This window comes from Electrona antarctica, assembly GCF_951216825.1.
Source record: "Electrona antarctica genome assembly, chromosome: 24".
Lineage (NCBI taxonomy): Eukaryota > Metazoa > Chordata > Actinopteri > Myctophiformes > Myctophidae > Electrona > Electrona antarctica.
This window is the reverse complement of record NC_136803.1, coordinates 5,449,638-5,472,457: the sequence shown is the minus strand read 5'-3', so window position 1 is coordinate 5,472,457 and position 22,820 is coordinate 5,449,638. Positions and strand designations below refer to the sequence as shown.

General features: G+C 44.6%; 1 protein-coding gene across 3 annotated transcripts in view; it reads right to left on the bottom strand.

Annotated features, from left to right (window-relative positions):
- Positions 1-22,292, bottom strand: part of ncam2 (neural cell adhesion molecule 2) — a 335,099-nt gene extending 312,807 nt beyond the window's left edge. For all 3 annotated transcript variants that reach the window (XM_079495445.1, XM_079495443.1, XM_079495444.1), the window contains exon 1: positions 21,998-22,292. In XM_079495445.1, coding sequence (XP_079351571.1) covers positions 21,998-22,049 — 52 coding nt within the window. In that variant the 5' untranslated portion in view covers positions 22,050-22,292. The remainder of the gene's footprint in view (positions 1-21,997) is intronic.
- Between the last annotated feature and the right edge of the window lie 528 nt (positions 22,293-22,820).

Below are 22,820 nucleotides of genomic sequence, written 5' to 3'. Positions count from 1 at the left end.
ACACACACACACACACACACACACACACACACACACACACACACACACACACACACACACACACACACACACACACACACACACACACACACACACACACACACACACACACACACACAAGATGTTGCAGAGATACTGTTACTGCCCTGGTGTATTCATTATAATATTTTTCTGTGTTTATCTAACCCTTGGGGGGGGGATTGACATCTTACAATTGTCGCTGTCAGTCACAAACATTGTATTTCTTTTCAGGGGTGTCAAAAGGTTGACCGGCATCTACCAGTAGATCAGGGGGTTCTCAACCCGTGGGTCGCGACCCCTCGCAGGGGGCGGGGGGGGGGGGTGGGGGAGGGTCGCCAAATTATTTTCCAGTATATTATTTTCCAAATATTTTTCTTTTTTAAAAACTTTTTTTTTCTTTTCTTTTTTTATGCAACTGAATGGCTGTAAAATGGAAATGAATTTTTCTGGAGGGACAGACAGTAGGCTGACAGGAAATGGGGAGAGAGATGGGGGGGTGACATGCAGTAAAGGCCGTCGGGATCGGGAGTCGAACCCGCGGCACACTGCCAGACTGGATTACCAGCCAAGGTGCCTGGACCATTGAGCCACGGCCCAGGCCCTCCATCCCTAATGATTATATCTGGTTTCAGTATTTATTTATGGTGTGTTGTCTCTATTATTAAGGTTATTGTAGCAGTCAATTTATATTGGGGGTCGGGAGGGGGAGGGGCGGGGGTCCCGAGACGTTGCCAAAGCATTTTCGGGGGTCCCCGGCCAAAAACGTTGAGAACCCCTGCAGTAGAGCCCAATCTGCACGTAGAACATATAACATTCCCCTAAAGAATTATAATTAAAATATAAACAAATATTTATAAACAAAAACCACCAAAACTCCTCATCTTATTGGCATAATATGCCACTTGTGTATTGCATGCCAAATGTCAGTAGCATTACAAATGTGCGGGCAGAAGTACCCAAAAGAATGTCTGTTTTTTTTAACCCATTCTGTACGGGAACCCCTTTTGGTGTTTTAACTAAGCATTATGTTATACTTTAGCTATTGAAAAATAGCAGATCTACAAGCTCATAGCGCGCCACCGAGTGGCGCGCTACGAGCTTGTAGGTCTGCTATTTTTGAAAAATCGTAAAAATGCGGCACAAATCTTTGAATATATATTCTTTCAGAGCGAACGTTTTTTTATTTCGATAACCCTAACCTCAGAGGGAAACCCTACCCCTGACCTATAACCCTAACCTCGTCAGGCCTAAATGTGTTAAATGTAACCAATGTAAAATCTTGAGAAGAGTTATTCTTTTTCCATTTCCTGAAAAGTCATGGTTTGGTTTTGTACACCCACCACCGACGGCAGCTAAATAATTTATGGAGATCCTTCAGTCTGTCAGGCGTTTCTCAGTATTCCTTTCAACAAGCAGGATAAAACCATTTCAACAAGCAGGATAAAACCATTTCAACAAGCAGGATAAAACCATTTCAACAAGCAGGATAAAACCATTTCAACAAGCAGGATAAAACCATTTCAACAAGCAGGATAAAACCATTTCAACAAGCAGGATAAAACCATTTCAACAAGCAGGATAAAACCATTTCAACAAGCAGGATAAAACCATTTCAACAAGCAGGATAAAACCATTTCAACAAGCAGGATAAAACCATTTCAACAAGCAGGATAAAACCATTTCAACCAGCAGGATAAAACCATTTCAACAAGCAGATAAAACCATTTCAACAAGCAGGATAAAACCATTTCAACAAGCAGGATAAAACCATTTCAACAAGCAGGATAAAACCATTTCAACAAGCAGGATAAAACCATTTCAACAAGCAGGATAAAACCATTTCAACCAGCAGGATAAAACCATTTCAACAAGCAGGATAAAACCATTTCAACAAGCAGGATAAAACCATTTCAACAAGCAGGATAAAACCATTTCAACAAGCAGGATAAAACCATTTCAACAAGCAGGATAAAACCATTTCACAAAAACAAAGGTCTTTAAGTGTGCACATACAGTGCACACTATCTCACCAGCAGCACAAAGCCATTCCAGACCACACTATCTCACCAGCAGCACAAAGCCATTCCAGACCACACCATCTCACCAGCAGCACAAAGCCATTCCAGACCAATTTCCTTTTTCTTTTTAAATGAAGTTGGTTTTGTGATCTAATATGAATCAGCGTTTGTTGTCGTGTTCCGTGGCCAGCCAGCCAGGGAGGTGATTAGTCATTTCGTTAAGCCCGGCCTCTGAAACCTGCTCCTGTTGTGTTGTGCGGGTATTTGTGACTGTATCTAATCTGGGGACTATTGGTCAGATAATAACAACAAAGAAGGGCCTGTAGGGCAGCAAACCTCTCACCACTTTATCACCGCAATGTCATGCCTTAGTCAACTGTGACACACACACACACACACGCACGCACGCACGCACGCACAGCATTTCAGATACCAAAAAAAGGAAAGAAGCAATACGGAGGAAAAAGGAACAAAAGGGAAGGTTTCTATGCAGGGCTGAACAAAATCAACTAGAAAAAGTGCCCTTCTGGGCACAGGTCTCCACCAGGAGGATAGGAGTGTGTGTGATGTTTGGCAAAATGTTAAGAGTGATATAAACATGTTTGTGTTGAGGAAATGCAGAGTCAGATCACTCATAGCATCTCTGAGGATAGAATTCTGGATGAGCAGGACATGTGCAGCATTTTGTACAAAACGGGCGACTCCTGAAGACTTTGGAAGGCAATCTTGGCCAATCAGTGTAGAATCTGAGAAATCAAACAGACTCGTCTTGATCACATGACTACAGAGATCATGTATACCGATTTGCATGAGATTTGGATGAAATCTGTGCGACTAATATAAACAATGTGTTTTGCAGAAATCGGCCTCATGGTGGCGCTATAACCGGCAGATGTGGAGGGATGCAGGGAAAATGTTTTTCCATGCCTCTACGGAGTGCGCATACAAAGTTGTACACAGAACGATGCAGTTATAGGTAAAAACAGGAATTGCCCTGTTATAGCGCCACCATGCGGCTGGTTTGGAAAATAAATTGTGTCATGTCGTCCTCAGCCTAGTGGAAATGTGAGTGTATAATTTCACGGAAATTGCACACTGTGTTTGTGATTTGTGGCATTTTGTTCGAAACGGACCAATCATGTGAGCTTTGGAAGCGAATCTTAGCCAATCAGGAAGGAAGATGGGAAATGGTGCAGATCCGTGTTGATCACATGACTATGGAGATAGTCTATACCGAATTGTGTGATGTATGGATAAAATGTGTACGAGTAATCTACAGAAATGTGTTTTGCCTAAATCGGCCTCATGGTGGCGCTATAACAGGCCGTTGAGGAATATTTGGGGCAGAGGTTCGTCGTTGGCATCCAGGGAGTGTGTGTGCAAAGTTTGGCATGGAACGGTGGCGGAGATTAGCTGGTAACAGACGGACGGAAGGAAGGAAGGAAGGACGCACACACACACGGACGGAGTGCAAAACATACTCTCTCCCCATGCCTTCGGCCTGGTGGAGACAAATATCACAATATCAATATTGGGATAATACCATATTGTGACGATAATATACATACATTTTCTTTTGAATTGAGGTCCCAGACAGACCTCAGTGTGTTCTCCGAGAACTAAATAAAGGTTGAAATGAAATGAAAAATGTATCCAGCTATTTTTGAGATCTAGATACCGAACATATTGTATCTCAACTGTAGCTAGTCTCATCTCTCATGGCAGAAGATAATGTACTATATGATATGAATGAGATCTTGTTTTTTCTGCGTGTGCTTCTTTCCCACCCCCCCCCCACCCGCATAACCACAAATGTCTTTCCTTGTGTTATTTCTTTCCATAATGAAAACATCATGTTTATCTTCTGTTTGACAAAGTCGTTTTGGTTATCGGGCGCAGTAATGCCATGCAGTAAAGATAACCCTTTAATCTCACCATTCAGGCAACCAAACCTCATTAAAAAGATGCATCACCCCCGAAGCCACACTGGAAGCAAATTAAATTTTGAAGAGCTTTAGGTGAAGCCCGGAAACGAGGATCAAAAATAACCTCACAGCGTGATGCCATTCCTTATCACCAGCAGAGGACAAACGAGGACACGCCATCAAAACAGGACAAATGAGGATATGGTTGTATCAAAACTAATTAGAGAGAAGAAAAAAAAGCAGTGTTTCTAAAGGCGGTGTCTGGTTGTTCCTCAGGCTTCTTCTTGCAGCCGGAAAACACTGTTCGCTCCTCAAGACGCTTTGAGGAATCTAACGAAGAGTCACGAAGAGTGTGACGGTGAAGACTCTGCATCAGTCAGAGCAGTTTCATGATCAGTGACTTGATGTGAATCACAGCTGACATACAGTCAACTTGTAAACTTTAACCCATTTAGGCCTGACGTCGAAATTTGAAAAATGTCTCCAGGTTTTCTGAAAAACCTTATGTTTCTGTATCAGTGGTGTTCAATATTTCATGTCAAGGACCCCACAAATAATATGTAATATGCCTCCGCCCCACCATCTGAAAATATGTTGTTCCGGTGACCTCCCCAGAAGCAAAGATTTGAGTTAAAATGTTCACTGTAATAATATATATTCAAAGATTTGAGGCACATTTTCACGATTTTTCAAAAATAGCAGACCTACAAGTTCATAGCGCGGCACTCGGTGCCGTGCTATGAGCTTGTAGATCTGCTATTTTTCAATAGCTAAAGTATAACATAATGCTTTAAAACACCAAAAGGGGTTCCCGCCCAAAATGGGTTAAAATAGCTCCTGTGGTTCTATATCGACTTGAAACAAACAGGAATGAATTTTGCAGAGTTGTTATCATTACTCAATCATTTTAGAATGACACAGCAGGGAGAGTTGATAACAGTCCCTTCTTGATGTTCACCTCTTGAACTAAATTATGATGCCGACTGAGTTGCTTTGATTTCATCTCCTTGTTCTTGTTGTTCACACAAACACATGTACACATGCACTCACTCAAACACAATGCCAATTCCTCCTGACTGGGATGCAACTCATGTAAGCAATGCAGCATAATAATAATATTATGTTTGGGTTTAGGTGTGTCAATAGTGTGTGGAAGCATTGGCAATACAAGCCCAGTCCACACAATGATTCACAACACGACATGCAGTGACTTATCCCAAAACTGTGCCAACCTGTAACCAGACCACTGCTAATGTCTTGCAAATTTCTTGCAAGCCTGCCATGTTTTACGACTCTAAAAGCATAAAACATCCTAGTGTTTCATGCTCCTTTAACCCATTATAATACCTCTGATGTTATTGTTTTTGCTAACTGGCTACAACATGTCACATTGCAACACACTGTAAACTTGTAGATCTGCTATTTTTGAATATTGTGGCGATTTTACATTTTGGGACATTTGTTGTCCCAAAATTGGAACATAGGGCTAGCAGGTCGAAAGCAGAAGGTTGCACGTAAGTTGGTCCGACGTACCAACAGTTCAACAGGCATTAATTAGTCTGACACATCCATGGCTCGATAAAACTCACCCGTGGCTTCCCTCTGAGGTTAGGGTTATAGGTCAGGGGTAAGGTTTCCCTCTGAGGTTAGGGTTATAGGTCAGGGGTAGGGTTTCCCTCTGAGGTTAGGGTTATAGGTCAGGGGTAAGGTTTCCCTCTGAGGTTAGGGTTATAGGTCTGGGGTAAGGTTTCCCTCTGAGGTTAGGGTTATAGGTCAGGGGTAGGGTTTCCCTCTGAGGTTAGGGTTATAGGTCAGGGGTAAGGTTTCCCTCTGAGGTTAGGGTTATAGGTCAGGGGTAAGGTTTCCCTCTGAGGTTAGGGTTATAGGTCAGGGGTAGGGTTTCCCTCTGAGGTTAGGGTTATAGGTCAGGGGTAAGGTTTCCCTCTGAGGTTAGGGTTATAGGTCTGGGGTAGGGTTTCCCTCTGAGGTTAGGGTTATAGGTCAGGGGTAAGGTTTCCCTCTGAGGTTAGGGTTATAGGTCAGGGGTAGGGTTTCTCTCTGAGGTTAGGGTTATAGGTCAGGGGTAAGGTTTCCCTCTGAGGTTAGGGTTATAGGTCAGGGGTAGGGTTTCCCTCTGAGGTTAGGGTTATAGGTCAGGGGTAGGGTTTCCCTCTGAGGTTAGGGTCATAGGTCAGGGGTAGGGTTTCCCTCTGAGGTTAGGGTCATATGTTAGGGTTTCCCTCTGAGGTTAGGGTCATAGGTTAGGGGTAGGGTTTCCCTCTGAGGTTAGGGTCATAGGTTAGGGGTAGGGTTTCCCTCTGAGGTTAGGGTTATAGGTCAGGGGTAGGGTTTCCCTCTGAGGTTAGGGTCATAGGTTAGGGGTAGGGTTTCCCTCTGAGGTTAGGGTCATAGGTCAGGGGTAGGGTTTCCCTCTGAGGTTAGGGTTATAGGTCAGGGGTAGGGTTTCCCTCTGAGGTTAGGGTCATAGGTTAGGGGTAGGGTTTCCCTCTGAGGTTAGGGTTATAGGTCAGGGGTAGGGTTTCCCTCTGAGGTTAGGGTCATAGGTCAGGGGTAGGGTTTCCCTCTGAGGTTAGGGTCATAGGTCAGGGGTAGGGTTTCCCTCTGAGGTTAGGGTTATAGGTCAGGGGTAGGGTTTCCCTCTGAGGTTAGGGTCATAGGTCAGGGGTAGGGTTTCCCTCTGAGGTTAGGGTTATAGGTCAGGGGTAGGGTTTCCCTCTGAGGTTAGGGTTATAGGTTAGGGGTAGGGTTTCCCTCTGAGGTTAGGGTCATAGGTTAGGGGTAGGGTGTCGGTCTAATGCCAGTCAGGACTGTTAATACGTCGGACCAAACATGCACCCGTTGCACACTGCGTCTCGTGCAGAAGAAACACAAACAATGCAGGCATGCTACAACTCTCAATAGTAACGATTTCATGAGTTTCTTCAATGGCAAAATAGGAACTATCAGAGATCAAATTGATCTACAACTACTCTCAGCCCCCACTGGACTGCCCCCAAATATGGTGGTCCCAGAGATGGCTGCACACCCAAATATATATATGGACAGGTTCTCCCCAATCGAGCTCTCTGAGTTCACTTCAATGATAACCTCCTCAAAATCAACGACATGTCCCCTGGATCCAGTTCCAACTAGATTACTCAAAGAGGTCCTGCCCCCGGTTGGTACATCCCTGCTCAATATGATCAATATGTCCCTGGTGACAGGCTACGTGCCACAATCCTTTAAGGTAGCTGTAATCAAACCACTTCTCAAAAAGCCTACTCTTGACTCAGGCATTCTAGCTAACTATAGACCCATATCAAACCTTCCATTTCTCTCCAAAATCCTCGAGAAAGCAGTCGCCAAACAGTTATGTGACTTTCTACATAACAACAATATATTCGAAGACTTTCAGTCAGGCTTCAGAGCTAACCACAGCACTGAGACGGCATTGCTGAGAGTTTCAAATGACCTCCTGACTGCAGCAGATAATAACCTCCTCTCTGTACTGGTATTACTGGACCTTAGTGCTGCATTCGACACTATTGACCACCACATCCTGCTACAGAGACTGGAGCACCTGGTTGGCATCAAGGATGTCGCACTGAAATGGTTCGAGTCCTATCTGTCTGACCGATTTCAGTTTGTTAATGTCAATGACGGATCCTCAACACGTGAAAAGGTCAAATACGGAGTTCCACAAGGCTCTGTGCTTGGACCAATACTTTTCTCTTTATATATGCTCCCTCTGGGTAACATCATCAGGGAACACTCTATAGATTTCCACTGTTACGCGGACGACACTCAACTATATCTATCGATGAAACCGAACGAAACGGACCAACTAGTCAAACTTCAAGCATGTCTTAAAGACATAAAGAGTTGGATGACCCGTAATTACCTACTCCTCAACTCTGACAAAACGGAAGTTATCATTATTGGCCCTAAGCCCCTAAGAGACAAACTAGCCGACGAGAACTTTTTCCTAGATGGCATTACCTTGGCCTCCAAGGCCACTGTAAAGAATCTGGGAGTTGTCTTTGATCAAGATATGTCCTTCAAATCTCACATCAAACAAATCTCAAAGACTGCCTTTTTTCACCTGCGTAATATTGCAAAGGTTAGGCACATCCTGTCCAAAAATGACGCAGAAAAACTTGTCCACGCATTTGTTACCTCAAGGCTGGACTACTGCAACTCGCTATTGTCAGGCTGCCCAAGTAAGTCTCTGAAAAGCCTACAGCTAGTTCAAAATGCTGCGGCGCGTGTGCTAACAGGTACCAGAAGAAGAGACCATATCACTCCTTCACTGGCCTCTCTACACTGGCTCCCGGTTAAATACAGAATAGAGTTCAAAATTCTTCTCCTCACCTACAAAGCTCTCAATGGTCAGGCACCACAATATCTCAAAGAACTCATCGATCCCTACAAACCAAATAGAACAACAGTGCGTTTACAGTATGCAAATATGCTTACTGTCCCAAAAATATCAAAAGTTACAATAGGAGGCAGGGCGTTTAGGTCCCAGGCACCTCAGCTGTGGAACCTTCTCCCGGCTTCGGTCCGTGGGGCTGACACGCTCTGCACATTCAAGACTAGGTTGAAAACCTTTCTCTATGACAAAGCCTATAGCTAGACTTGTCTCCAGTACTCACTCACCCGATAGTCATAAGGGTGAGAACTGAGTAAGGGGAACCTCCCACCAAACCCCGCACCTGTGCTGTGTGTGTCTGCTAAATACCATGATTGTACATTGTTTGTGTGGGTTTGTCTCCCAGCAGTGCTTGTAATATACACCGTATAGGCTCCAGTAAGGCCTGCCACTAATCCAACTCCTTCCCCGGAGTCTCTTTTTGTCCTCCACTTCACAGTTCCGTGGACCTCTAATATTTAACCCCCAACTGACTGCCGAGTGTGACCGTGGACCAGGCCACTTCACGGAGCCCAGCAGTCTCCCAGCAGTGCTTGTAATATACACTGTATAGGCTCCAGTAAGGCCTGCCACTAACCCAACATCCGGGGAATCCTTCCCCGGAGTCTCTTTTTGTCCTCCACTTCGCAGTTCCGTGGACCTCTAATATTAACCCCCAACTGACTGCCGAGTGTGACCATGGACCAGGCCACTTCACGGAGCCCAGCAGTCTCCCAGCAGTGCTTGTAATATACACTGTATAGGCTCCAGTAAGGCCTGCCACTAACCCAACATCCGGGGAATCCTTCCCCGGAGTCTCTTTTTGTCCTCCACTTCGCAGTTCCGTGGACCTCTAATATTAACCCCTAACTGACTGCCGAGTGTGACCGTGGACCAGGCCACTTCATGGAGCCCACCAGAAGTGTGACCGTGGACCCGGCCTCACAGTGCACGACCTGGACCAGATGTGGACCAGGCCCCTCCATGGAGCCCACCCTGTCTATCTCTCTTCTATTCTTTCTTCCTATTCCCCTCTACCCCCCCCCCCCCCCCCCCCCCCCCCCCCCCCCGACACGGTCGAGGCAGATGGCCGCCCACCCTAGAGTCGGGTTCTGCCTGACGTTTCTTCCTAAAGGGGAGTTTTTCGTTACCATTGTCGTAATATTGCTTGCTCTGGGTGGATCTTTGTTGGTTGTAAAGTGTCTTGAGACAACTTGTTGTGATTTGACACTTTAATAAAATTGAATTGAATTGAATTGAATTGAAATGCTTCGTGTAGACAACTGTGTTGACTGAGGAGAAACCAGAGTATTTTGGGAGGACAGAGAGAGAGAGAGAGAGAGAGAGAGAGAGAGAGGAGGGGTGGAATGATTTTCTAGGATAAACAAAAGGGAGGCGAGGCTGGTAGGACAGCCCACTTTATCTTCAGACCTAATCAGTGGAGTGCCCCAGGGACCGTGCAACTGTGGTGGGAAAAAGTACTCACTTGTAAAGTGAGTATCAATTTATAAAACTACTCCGTTACAGGTAAATGAATGAATTCAAAATGTACTTGAGTAAAAATAACAATAGTATTGGCAATCGAAATGTACAATACCAAAAGTAAAAGTACTCATTGTGCAGAAATGTCCCAATTCAAGTTTTCAAATGTATACAAATCTTTTGAAAATAGTAAATCTACAAGTTTGCAATGCGTGGCATTGTGACACATTGTGAGCTTGTAGATCGGCTATTTTCAAATGGCTGAAATGTTTACTGTAGCGCTGAAGTGGTTACTGTATGTTTTGTAATAATAATAATCAAACTCTACGTAGAAGTACTCTAAGAAGTAGTACTGGAAATAGGAAATACTCGAGTAAAGTATGCATACAGTACCTCAAATTTGAGTACAGTACCTTTTATGCCCCGGGATTTTTCAAAATAAAAGGTGCTAGAGTGTCCAGCAGATGAGGCAGATTTTACTCTGAAAAGCCCCGCCTTCCATTTCCCCCCCAAAACCGGGAGGTATAATGTTCCATTATTAAGTCTGATCTCTCTTAAGAAGCGTTAATATTCCAAACGAGAGGCTTGGTTAAATCAGAAATTAGGACAGAACATCAGCGTTCTGATCAAAACCATGGAGATTTAGAGATGATGGCTAGTTTTGTCAGCCCGTAAACAAAGACGTGAATGGCTGCGTGCACACAAAACACGTCCCGGGAGGTCTGAGCAAGGCGTTGCCTAGCAGCAACGGCCGCTGTCAAAAAATTATTTAGCCGTCACGTGTTATACCATTCAAAAAGGAGCTAAAGACGTGTCCAGACGTCCTGTGTTAACCCATTTTGACCTGAGATCAGATTCTAAAAATGTCTTCTACATCCTGACAATTTTCTGAAAAAGCTTCGATTTTTCAAAAATAGCAGACCTACAAGCTATGAGCTTGTAGATCTGCTATTTTTCAATAGCTAAAGCATAACATAATGCTAACACCAAAAGGGGTTCCCGCCCAAAATGCATTTAGTAAATTTGCTGTATGTACTTACATTACACCACTGCAAAGTCTGTGCATGTCTGATTTCAAAGGGGAGAGGAAGAGAAAGAGGAATCGACCAGTGGGTTTTATGGTGTACAGCTCTCTGGCACACGATGGGTAAACACAACATCCACTTCAAGTGAGGATAAGAGAGGCTGTTAATTACAGGAACAATCGTTTCGGTGTTCCCATGGATGGAGGCCTGTGTGTCAAATGGATTCCTCAGCCAATACCCTTCCAATATTTTGGAGAACAGGATTGAAGCCCAATGGGGCCAATAAACAGTTTTCCTCCCTCACTCACTATCTCAATCAAAGATTCCGATATGCATCCATAATACACATGTAGACAACGCTATACCCAAAAAAGGCATTTGATTCCAGTGTCTGCGGTGCATGTACTATTGATATGATATGGCATAAGTGTTCTATAAAAACATATAAATATCAGGTATCGGCAGATTAGTAAGTAGTAAGTAGCCTTGCCGAGCCATGAGGCCTATAGGGCAGGAGCCTATCTCCTGTTTCTGTAGCGTGAGGCAGCTTGATGTACAAGTACACCCCCTGGACATGACGCTAGTATGTCGCAGGGACTTACCCCCAATCCAACCCTTGATGCTAAGTGTCAAGCAGGGAGGCACTGGGTCTTTGTGCTTTGGTATGACCCGGCCAGGGATTGAACCCCGACCTCCCAGTCTCAGGGCGGACACTCTAACCACAAGGCAGCTGGTAAATCGGCAGATACTCAAAATCAAATGAACGGATTGGGAGCAACAAAAGTGATCGGGACATCCCTAGCATCAATATTATATCCATGATGATGATATTAGACTGGATATCGTCTATGTGATCTTGGATATTGTACTATTGTGATCGGGACATGCCTACGTAGTTGCAATGCATCCATCCGTCTAATCTATTCAGCCAAGCAAAACCCATTCCCCAAACAGCTGAGTATTATTTCTCCACAGCCCTTTTCTAATGAACCTGAGCCACTATCCATCCATTATCCTTCTATCTGACTTTATCCCATTTTGACCCGAGATCAGATTCTAAAAATGTCTTCTACATCCTGACAGTTTTCTGAAAAAGCTATGTTTCTATGTCAGTCGTTCTTCGATTTTTCAAAAATAGCAGATCTACAAGCTCATAGCGCGCCACTCGGTGGCGTGCTATGAGCTTGTAGATCTGCTATTTTTCTTTTTAATAATATTTATTTTATTTGGAAAAAGCAGTACAATAACAGCATTTCTATGCATACATAGGACACAAGTGCAGTTCCCAGGATTTTTTTCCCTCCCTCCCCCCTCCAAGTGACTCCATCTCCGATCTGCTATTTTTCAATAGCTAAAGCATAACATAATGCTAACACCAACAAAAGGGGTTCCCGCCCAAAATGGGTTAAGTTCCGCACTGCTCCCAAGTCTGTACAGCATGAAAAATAAAATAGGTTATCCATGCCAGGCTTAATGACCTAAGCCCATCAGAGCAGATATTATGCAGATAGGAAGAACACTGTGTATAAAAGATGAATTTCACCCAGCAGGCTACAGTAATCGTAAAGATCTGTCTACTCGTCTAATGGAGTTACAATTCAGGTTTTCATCAACCCAACACTGTACTTCTTGTACAGTGTTGGGGCGACTGTGGCTCAGGAGGTAGAGCAGGTCGTCCAATGATCCATGGGTCGGCGGTTCGAATCCCGGCTCCTCCTGTCTACATGTCGAAAGTGTCCTTGGGCAAGACACTGAACCCCAAATTGCTCCCGATGTGCTGGTTGGTACCTTGCATGGCTTTCTGCCGCAATCGGTGTATGAATGGGTGAATGTAATGCACAATGTAAAGCGCCTTGGATAAAGGCGCTATATAAATGCACCATTTACCATTTTGATCGATTGAGTGAAATTGCAGAATGGGTACAGTCCAAGAGGAAGGTACAGGTCTATAAAATAACTGCTAAGAGGATAAAACCAGAAAAAAGGCACTAAAGGCTTGTTTACATCAGGGCCCTCGGCTGTAGACGTGCAGTTTACATATATTTAAAACAAATTGCAGCCGCCATTTCAAAACGTGTCATTATTGCCGTGTGTCGCAGAGCGCTGAAGGCTCATTACGCATCGACATGTTTCCCTGTATTGTCCTCCTCACTCCACCGTGGAGTACGATGTGCTCATGGTAATGCATACAGCTTTAACCCATTTTGGGCGTGAACCCCTTTGTGTTTTAAACATTATGTCATAATTTAGCTATTGAAAAATAGCAGATCTACAAGCTCATAGCGCGCCACCGAGTGGCGCGCTACGAGCTTGTAGGTCTGCTATTTTTGAAAAATCGTGAAAATATTTATTTCAGAAAACTGGAGGATTTAGAAGATTTTTTTTAAAATTTTGAGGTCAGTCCTAAATGGGTTAAATGGAGACGCTTGAGACCAGCAGGTGAAAGTCGTAGTGCAGTAAAAGTACAATATTTGGATCCGAGATGTAGTAGAGTAGAAGTAAAAAGGATTTGAAATTGGAAATACTCAAGTACCAATTCCTCAAAATTGTGCATGAGTACAGTACGTACTTAAGTAAATGTACTTAGTTGCTTTCCACCACTGGGGTTAGGGTTAATAATATGCGCCGAAGTCGGAATGGCGATGAGTCGTAATAGCGGGCTTCAGAGTTCCGGCGTGTAACCCGATAACAGCTATACCAGGTGTTGTGTCAACATGCCTGAAGGGGGAAACTAAATACAACGCTCGCTCACTGAGGGCTCCGATGCCACAACAGATGTTGTTTTATTGCACCAGAATTATCTGTGTGACGTTTTTTCGAGCACTAGGCTCTTCTTCAGACTAAACAACATGCCTGAAGGGAAAATATACAATATCAAAAAGGTGGGCAAAAACATTGGTCGATCCTCCTAAGCCGGAACAGGACAACATCTCCTCCTAAGCCTGCACAGGACAACATCTCCTCCTAAGCCGGAACAGGACAACATCTCGGCGACACAAGATATTCAATCACATCAGGCATTGACCTTATTGTCCCTGATGTGAATTGTGTCTACTGTCTATCCGTGTGACCCATTAAGACCCGAGACCAGATTCTAAAAATATCTTCTAAATCATGACAGTTTTCTGAAAAACTATATCAGTGGTGTTAAGGAGCCCCAGAATTATCTGTATTCGGCCGCCGACCCCCATCTGAAAATGTTTTGTAGCCTACCGCGGCACTCTGTGCCCTGCTACGAGCTTGTATATCTACCATTTTTATATAGCTAAAGTATTAAAAAAATGGTTAAAGTCGTTAAAAGCTAAGGTCGGTGACACAGGTGCGTTCCAGGCCTTAATGGGTTCATAAAATGCACCAAGGTGACCCACTGTTCTATGACGAACTTCTATGAAACCATTTCGACCTGTACACCTATACGTTGTTTATTACACCTCAGAACCACATCTGAACCCACAGTAACTCCACAGGAGACAATGAGCTTTGCAGTAGCAACAGGGCGTGTGCATGCAGGGTGCAGATCTTCGGTCCGACGTCCGACACGCAATAGTCCGACTCCCTACCCTAACCACACGCACGCGGAAGCAACGGGTGAGTCTAAACCGGCCACGCATGTGTCTTAACTGGCCACGCACAGTTGGACTGATGCATGTCATACTGTTGCCAACGTATGCGCCCTGTGCGTGCGTACGACCGTACGGAGTTATGCATTTAGCCTATAAATTAATTCATGCACAATTGTATTTGCATTGCACGGTCACAGACAGACAGACAGACAGACAGAGCACCACCTCCTCCACCACCACCACTGTCAATCCAGTTTGTGGTTTGTTGTCACCAGTGGTTTGAGTGTTCAATTGCTTTGCTTCCTGCATGGTTATAGCTGCATACATTTACAGCAGGGTTCCCCAATAGGCGGCCCGCGGAGCGCCCCCTTGTGGCCCCTTGCGTGCAGACTCGGCCCCCAGCCTGGTACCCTAGTCAAAATATGGCCCTCGAGGAAAATTAATTGGGGAACCCTGATTTACAGTATCAATGGTGCCCGCCTTTGCCCCTCTCTGAAGCCATGTTGTAAATGTAAACCTTTGCCCCTCTCTGAAGCCATGTTGTAAATGTAAACCATGGGAGACCAACTGCAAGACATGCAGCAGCTGTCTCCTCCAATCACATCTGTTTTGGACTGATTCAATTGTGTCTCGGCAAGATTAAATTATGTGTTATTAATTCTGCCACAATGCGACACCATAGAGTGAGACTCGGGCTCTGGATACGATTCAAAACACTCCACGGAAAACGGATCTACCTGAACCAAATGAATTCGACTCTTCTCCAGGACACCTTTCTCGCTCACCGACGCTCAGACCCTCAGTTCTTCGCTGAACGTGGTTTAAATGGCAACATATATATATTGTGCTACTTTAAGCCCTTTACACGGTATATGTTTTCACACTCAGAGATGCCAACGTGGAAAAGGTAAAGGTCCCGGGCCCGGCCACATACTTGTCTTCACTTGCAAGATAAAGTATTTAATACAGAACGTTTCGGTGCAACCGTGTCTGTGTATGTTATATGACTCTCATGCACAGACAGAAGCGAGGTCCAATCCAACCATATGCCAGTCAGTTTCCATGGAGGAGGACCCATACAGTTAATGTTAAAGGTGTCATGACATGGAGGAGGACCCATACAGTTAATGTTAAAGGTTTCATGACATTAATTTTAATTTTTCTTTTAGGTTTTATGACCTCAATTACATCAGCGGATTCGTCCGTTATCACTGTATTAAATATACGAAATCAACCGTTATCAGGACGTTGGAATATGGCTAATATGGCCATACTGGCATTATGCCAGTATGACCATATTAGCCAAACACCACAATGTCTAGTATGCCAGTGGCATACTAGACATGTGATGGTGTTCACCCAGACTGCAGACATGGTGTTCACCCGGACTGCAGACATAGCCTGGTCAAGGACTCCCCCTGCTGAACGTGTCATTTCCAACTCTATTGTCAGGGCATGGAAACTAGGGGCTACTAATATTTACTATTCTCTGCCTATCGGGACGCAACTCGGACGGCACTGTGTCGGGTCTGGTGGCCGTCGCAACGCTCGGCACGGCGACTCGCTCGGCTAGCGCCTCGCTCGGCGGTGCCTCACGTGGCTCAAGGCCACCAGACACGGCGCGACTCGCTCGGCGGTGCCTCACGTGGCTCAAGGCCACCAGACACGGCGCGCCTCGCTGGGCGGTGCCTCACGTGGCTCAAGGCCACCAGACACGGCGCGCCTCGCTCTGCGGTGCCTCACGTGGCTCAAGGCCACCAGACACGGCGCGCCTCGCTCGGCGGTGCCTCACGTGGCTCAAGGCCACCAGACACGGCGCGCCTCGCTGGGCGGTGCCTCACGTGGCTCAAGGCCACCAGACACGGCGCGCCTCGCTCGGCGGTGCCTCACGTGGCTCAAGGCCACCAGACACGGCGCGCCTCGCTCGGCGGTGCCTCACGTGGCTCAAGGCCACCAGACACGGCGCGCCTCGCTCGGCGGTGCCTCACGTGGCTCAAGGCCACCAGACACGGCGCGCCTCGCTCGGCGGTGCCTCACGTGGCTCAAGGCCACCAGACACGGCGCGCCTCGCTCGGCGGTGCCTCACGTGGCTCAAGGCCACCAGACACGGCGCGCCCGGATTTCCCAGTATGTTCATTATCACATACTGGGGGTATTTCTAAGGTGATTATCACATACTGGGGGTATTTCTAAGGTGATTATCACATACTGGGGGTATTTCTAAGGTGATTATCACATACTGGGGGTATTTCTAAGGTGATTATCACATACTGGGGGTATTTCTAAGGTGATTATCACATACTGGGGGTATTTCTAAGGTGATTATCACATACTGGGGGTATTTCTAAGGTGATTATCACATACTGGGGGTATTTCTAAGGTGATTATCACATACTGGGGGTATTTCTAAGGTGATTATCACATACTGGGGGTATTTCTAAGGTGATTATCACATACTGGGGGTATTTCTAAGGTGCTGATTACAAACATTCTCTTGATTATCGGGTGATAACATCCGAAGCGGGTGATTACATCCAAAAAACCTGAACTTTGAACATTCAGTGGATTTTCTGTGGAGCTTTCTCTGGGGTTTGCGGTGACATCTGCTGGCAAATCCCATTGACATATATGGGATTTCTGTCTCTTACAGTACATTACAAACAGCAGGAAACTCAGAGCACCTGTTTGAGCCAGAAAACCCCACACCACAGAAAATGTACTGAATGTTAAATGTTCCGTTTTTTGGGTGCAATTGAGCTCAGAAAACCTAAAAAGAATTAAGACAAATTACAAAAAAAAAATGTTTTATGTCACAATCCCTAAGGTGGAAAGTCCAAATTCAGAGATTCCAAAAGTCTGAGTGTATGTGCATCGACATGTGAGCTTGTAGATTGGCTATTTGAACAATTCAAAAATGTTATTCAAAATAGTAAAAAAGGAAAAGATAAGGGGTAAGGCACTGATGTTAATAGGGTCCTGGGTCTCAGAGGTAATCATGGATCTGTGTATATCAAACTAGGGTTCCTTGACATTAAAAAGCTTGAGAATCACTTTTATAGAGAACAGTGATTGTTTATCCAAGCCAGCTAGTTTCTATAGATCACCCACTGCAACCTCTTAAAAAAATAAATGCAGACCTAGCTATTGTTCAGACTCAAAATGCTGCTGAAGTTTATGCAAGCCTGCAGGAAGACAAACGGCCATCGACGCCGGCTACGCTTGTCTCTTGACGAAATGCAAAACGGGGGCCGCACTCTGAACTTAACTGGATTGGGTGCTAAAGGGCCCCACATGGCCTGCTGACTCCAGCCGTTCCTCAAATTGATTTTTCATTCACAGCTTCCTGCGGGGGACCATTCAATTTTCATATGCACTGACTCTGCTATACGGCGTGCGTCTCCCCTAGCCTTCCTGCTCCGTTAACCAAATAACACAATCAATTATACGTCGCAGGACCAGGATAGAGGCCATTTCTTATTGCAAAGAGCTTTGCATGTCAGTTTTTAATAGGACTTAAGTGCATGTTGCATAACGTTAAAGGAACCGCAGCGTCCAGTTTTAAAGGTATATTCAGTGATTTGACTTAATCTAAATATCACTTCTGGATAATCCTCCCTACTATAGAGTGTGCTGACCATATAAGGAGTTCCTCCCTGTCCCCAGTGAGCCCCTGGGGTAAAAAAAACCCTAGTTTCAGTTTAGGTGGCGGGTGGCAAAGCCTTCATCCAATCAGGATGAGAGGGGCCTTCCTCCAATCATGATCGACTGGGGGCGGGCCTTGGTGCACATGCTGTTGGCCTGTTGCACTTCCTCCCACTGTAGAGCGTGCATGTGCACATTTTGTTACCGGGGCGGACTGGGTGGTTTTCCAAATCACCCAAATCACTGAATGCTCCTTTAAGAGTAAGGTCGGAAATGATCACAGAGGGGTGTTTATTTATAGAGGGTTGTTGCTGCGTGGCCATCGGTGTGAATTTCAGAAAAAGGCCTGCTATACCTGTATGTGCCTGTGATGTTTCTATTTGGGTGGGCTTGTGAGAAGAAGCTGCTTGTTGCTTATGTGTGAATGTGAACATGCAACATGAACTACCGCATGTAAGCAGACCACAAATCCATGCTTAAGCCCATGCTTTGCACCGTGCACGGGGAGTCGCTCCAGCACCGGCACGGGGAGTCACTCCAGCACCGGGGGCATAAATCTTTTAAACCCTGAGTCACTGACATTTTCTTCCCACGACTACGGTGATCCAAAGAAATATCTTAATGGCCAATTTATACTTTGTCACACAACAGTGCATTGCGTAACGTATTAGCGGTAAGAGCTGTTCTTTTCGGCATGAAACGGCCACACGTGTTGATGGAGTGCTATTAATTTCAGCTTGATTTTGCCACTTGACACATGGTCTCGGGAGTGTCTCTGGTGAACCGTGACAAGCACATCATTCATTTAGCTGAAGCGTCAGGAAGGAGCCATGGCATGCACATAAAGGCTTCAGGGACGTTAACACATTTAGGACTGACGTCGAAATTAAAAAATATATATATTCTAAATTCTGACAGTTTTCTGAAATACCTCATGTTTCTGTATGTGCTCAATATTTCATGTAAAGGACCCCAAAAATTATATTTAATTGGCCGCCGACCCCCATCTGAAAATATGTTGTTCCAGGGACTCCCCCCAGAAGCAAAGATTTGAGTTAGTTCGTTCTGAAAAATATATATATTCCAAATTTGTGCCACATTTTCACAATTTAAAAAAAATAGCAGACCTACAAGCTCATAGCGCGCCACTCGGTGGCGCGCTATGAGCTTGTAGATCTGCTATTTTTCAATAGCTAAATTATAACATAATGTTTAAAACACCAAAAGGGGTTCCCGCCCAGAATGGGTTAAACTCAAGTAAGTGCAGCGTCAACAGAGTGAAGTGGGATTGAAAATGAACCGGAAGGAAGGAGCAGAACCGATGACATCTGCAAAGATACTGTAACATATACGTTGCTTTTACAGTACATGAACTTCGTCTTGAAGAAACTAGTTCGGCGCTGCTGCTAGTATTTGTAGGTCTTGTTTATTGTTGCCCGACAAATATAATGAATATGCAGATTATAGTGCATTATTAGTATGATTGTAGTGCATTATGTTATGTTTATTTATTTGGCATGGACATCACTATCACATTGCACAGTTGCGCAATTTGTAAATGTGTTGCTTGCGGTGTATTAGCAGCATGAGTGCTAGTTTTCAACACCTGCCCACAGGAGACTTTTCTAAAATACGTTAATAGTCTAAAATCCAATGAGGATATTATAGACGTACGGAATGCATACAGATTATTTCATATTGGGGAAATTAAGTCAACTTTCAACCTTGAGCCCGTGAAAGGTGAGCAGAAACCGTATTTAGTTATTTTTACACTGATGATGCATATTATTGACTAATATGACTTGACTGACAAAGGTTCATTACTGAATTAACCCATTCTAGACGGGAACCCCTTTTGGTGTTTTAACTAAGCATTATGTTATACTTTAGCTATTGAAAAATAGCAGATCTACAAGCTCATATCGCGCCACCGAGTGGCGCGCTACGAGCTTGTAGGTCTGCTATTTTTGAACAATCTTATTTCGACGTCAGGCCTAAATGGGTTAAGTCAACAGGTCTTATATTGGAAACATTTTTGCAGGATTTGTACATGTTCTCATAGAACAGTTTGTATTGTCTTTGAAAACGTGTGAGGCTGCAGATGGATGACGTGATGCAATGGCAACAATACTGAAACTATATATATGATATTAAGCGATTGTCTTTTTTTACTACTGTACATAAAAAAGTGTAATGATGTAAAGAAATGAGCAGACAAAACTTGGAACTGGTATTTATACAATTGAGCTGGTAAATGGGTACTCTCTCCTGATTGGCTGAAATTGGCAACCCACCAGAAAATGTATTTGTTTATTAAATAATTGGAGATACAGGAAACTGGGAACCCTATAACTGAACAAACATTCTGGCCCCTTTTCCACCTAAATAACTTTCAAACTGGTTCCGTTTATAGATTATTGGGACCTTGGTGCTGTCACAGAACTGGAGGGCCATTTTTATTTTATTATTATTTTTTTGTTCCTGTTCCGAAACAACGTTTAGGGTTCTGCACCAGTTCATTTTCAGTGGAAACACTCCCGCCAAGATTAGGCGTGGAAAAAGAACAGATCGAACAGGTTCAACCCCGGTGGAAAAAGGCCTCTGTGGCAATGATTAGGCCTAACATTTCAATATAGATAGCCTACTTAAGTTTTAATCAATATTATTATAGCAATCAATTTAAACAGTAAAGGTAACCTTATTAATTCCCTGAACTTGGAAAGCATGTATTAGTCGCTATAAAGAAACACATTGAAATTATCTACAAATGAGCATTTGAGGATAATAATGTGCAGGCATTTATTTGTGCCTGCATATATTTTATTTATACAATGTTTGCGCTGTCCAGTAAACACTACAAAGAGGCGCAGACAGTATGCGCAGTGAGCATTTTTGCGCACTCTTAAAGTTTTGTGGATTCACTCTTTGCAGCGCGCACTGCTGCCACCTGCCGTATAGCGCCAGCGATTGAACGTGCGGAGTCAGTGAGACACGCACGGGGACCACGACGAGTCCACGACACTTTTAAAACCTAAACAAACACGAAACGGAATCATGTCACAGCCTGGAGCCGCAGTGTGTGAACTATAAAAGCTATAAAATCTGCGTGCAGTTACAGATTTTCCACACAATCAGAGGACAACAGGGTACAGGTGCGCCCAACAGTCCCAGCTCAGCATCAACTTGTAGCCTCCTGGCACATGCTGCCATTATTCTACATGTTGGCATAGCATCGGCACAAAGTAACTTTGCACAATATTCGATGTAATGGGTGCTCAGTATGCTTGCGCTATCGATGTCTGTGCAAGGCAAGTGATAGATATTGAAGAAATCTGCCTATTCCTCGACCATTATTGTCTATAGAGCCTGGAGCTAAGCTGAAGGGGTCGAGATGGGTAGGGAAGGATAAGACAATAGAACAGTCAAACTATACTGCGCTTAAAACAAAGGCTATAAAATAACGAAATATAGCCGAGAAGCGTCTAAGTTAAACTGGTGTGAGTGACAGTTCAAAAGGTGTTAGGCTCTACTGTGAGTTAACACAAAAATTCAGATTTTCTTCAAAAAAAAAATCAGCCTGCAAAATCCATAAGTGTCTCGGCAGCCTTGATCAGAAATACATATAGGCTACATGGAAGGAAATATGGCGATCACACAACACAACACATAACTCGGGCAGTTCACAATCATAAGAGGAAAAGCAAACATGCCATGCCCCTCGTAAAGACGTGCTTTAACTACAAAACACACCAGGGTAGTTAATTAAACAATACGCCCTTCTCTCATCTCTCAGCTCTCTCTCCCAAACAAGCAGCCGCTGCGGATCAAGTCAACGACGCAACGCAACTTATTGCGCACAAAGTCACAAAGCTGGAGGAGAGCATAATGATTCCGATTCATAGTTTCATACCTTGAATGCCGCAGACCAACATCCCGAGGAGGAAAACGACTTTGAGGATCATTTTCGAAGCGGTTGTCTCGCAGCTGACGGATCAGGACAGCGTTCCCTGTGTTCGGCTTCTTGGACGGAGCTGTTTGGAAAAGGTTCTTCTGTTGTAAATTAAAATCCACGGGGGTGACTGACGACGCACGGACGGACGGGTACACAGTCTGTCTCTGCTTTATGTATCCAGTACCGCCTAGAGCTCTTGTTGTGCGTGCGTGGTGCCGGACTAATGTGACTGTTCTCTTCTCACACGCGCGCCACGCAGTAGCCTCTCCTCTCCTCTCCTCTCCTCATGCAGCGCCCCTTCTCTCCCACAACCCAACCCTGCGCGCACGTGTACACAGTAAACTCTGATTATGTCTGATATTAAATTGTTTATAGGATCAATATAAACTAAGTAAATTATATGATAACACTTCCACAGGAGTAGCTTTTTTCATATGTATGGTGATGTGAATAAGTAAAAATCACACCCGTGTGAAGTGAGAGGCGCTCTTATCATCATCTGTCACCGTGTATGTGTCAGGTACACTCAGAGACGAAATGTTTTTATAATCGTCATGGGGGCGCTTATAACTAACTGGAAGCAGTGCTTACTGCTTTCAAGAAAACCCAAGGCCCATTATTGTCTCCACCAGGCCGAAGGCATGGGGAGAGAGTATGTTTTGCCCTCCGTCCGTGTGTGTGTGCATGTGTGCGCGTGTGTGTGCGTGTGTGTCCGTCCGTCCGTTAGCAGCTAATCTCCGGCACCGTTAACCCGGTCGATGCCAAACTTTGCACACACACT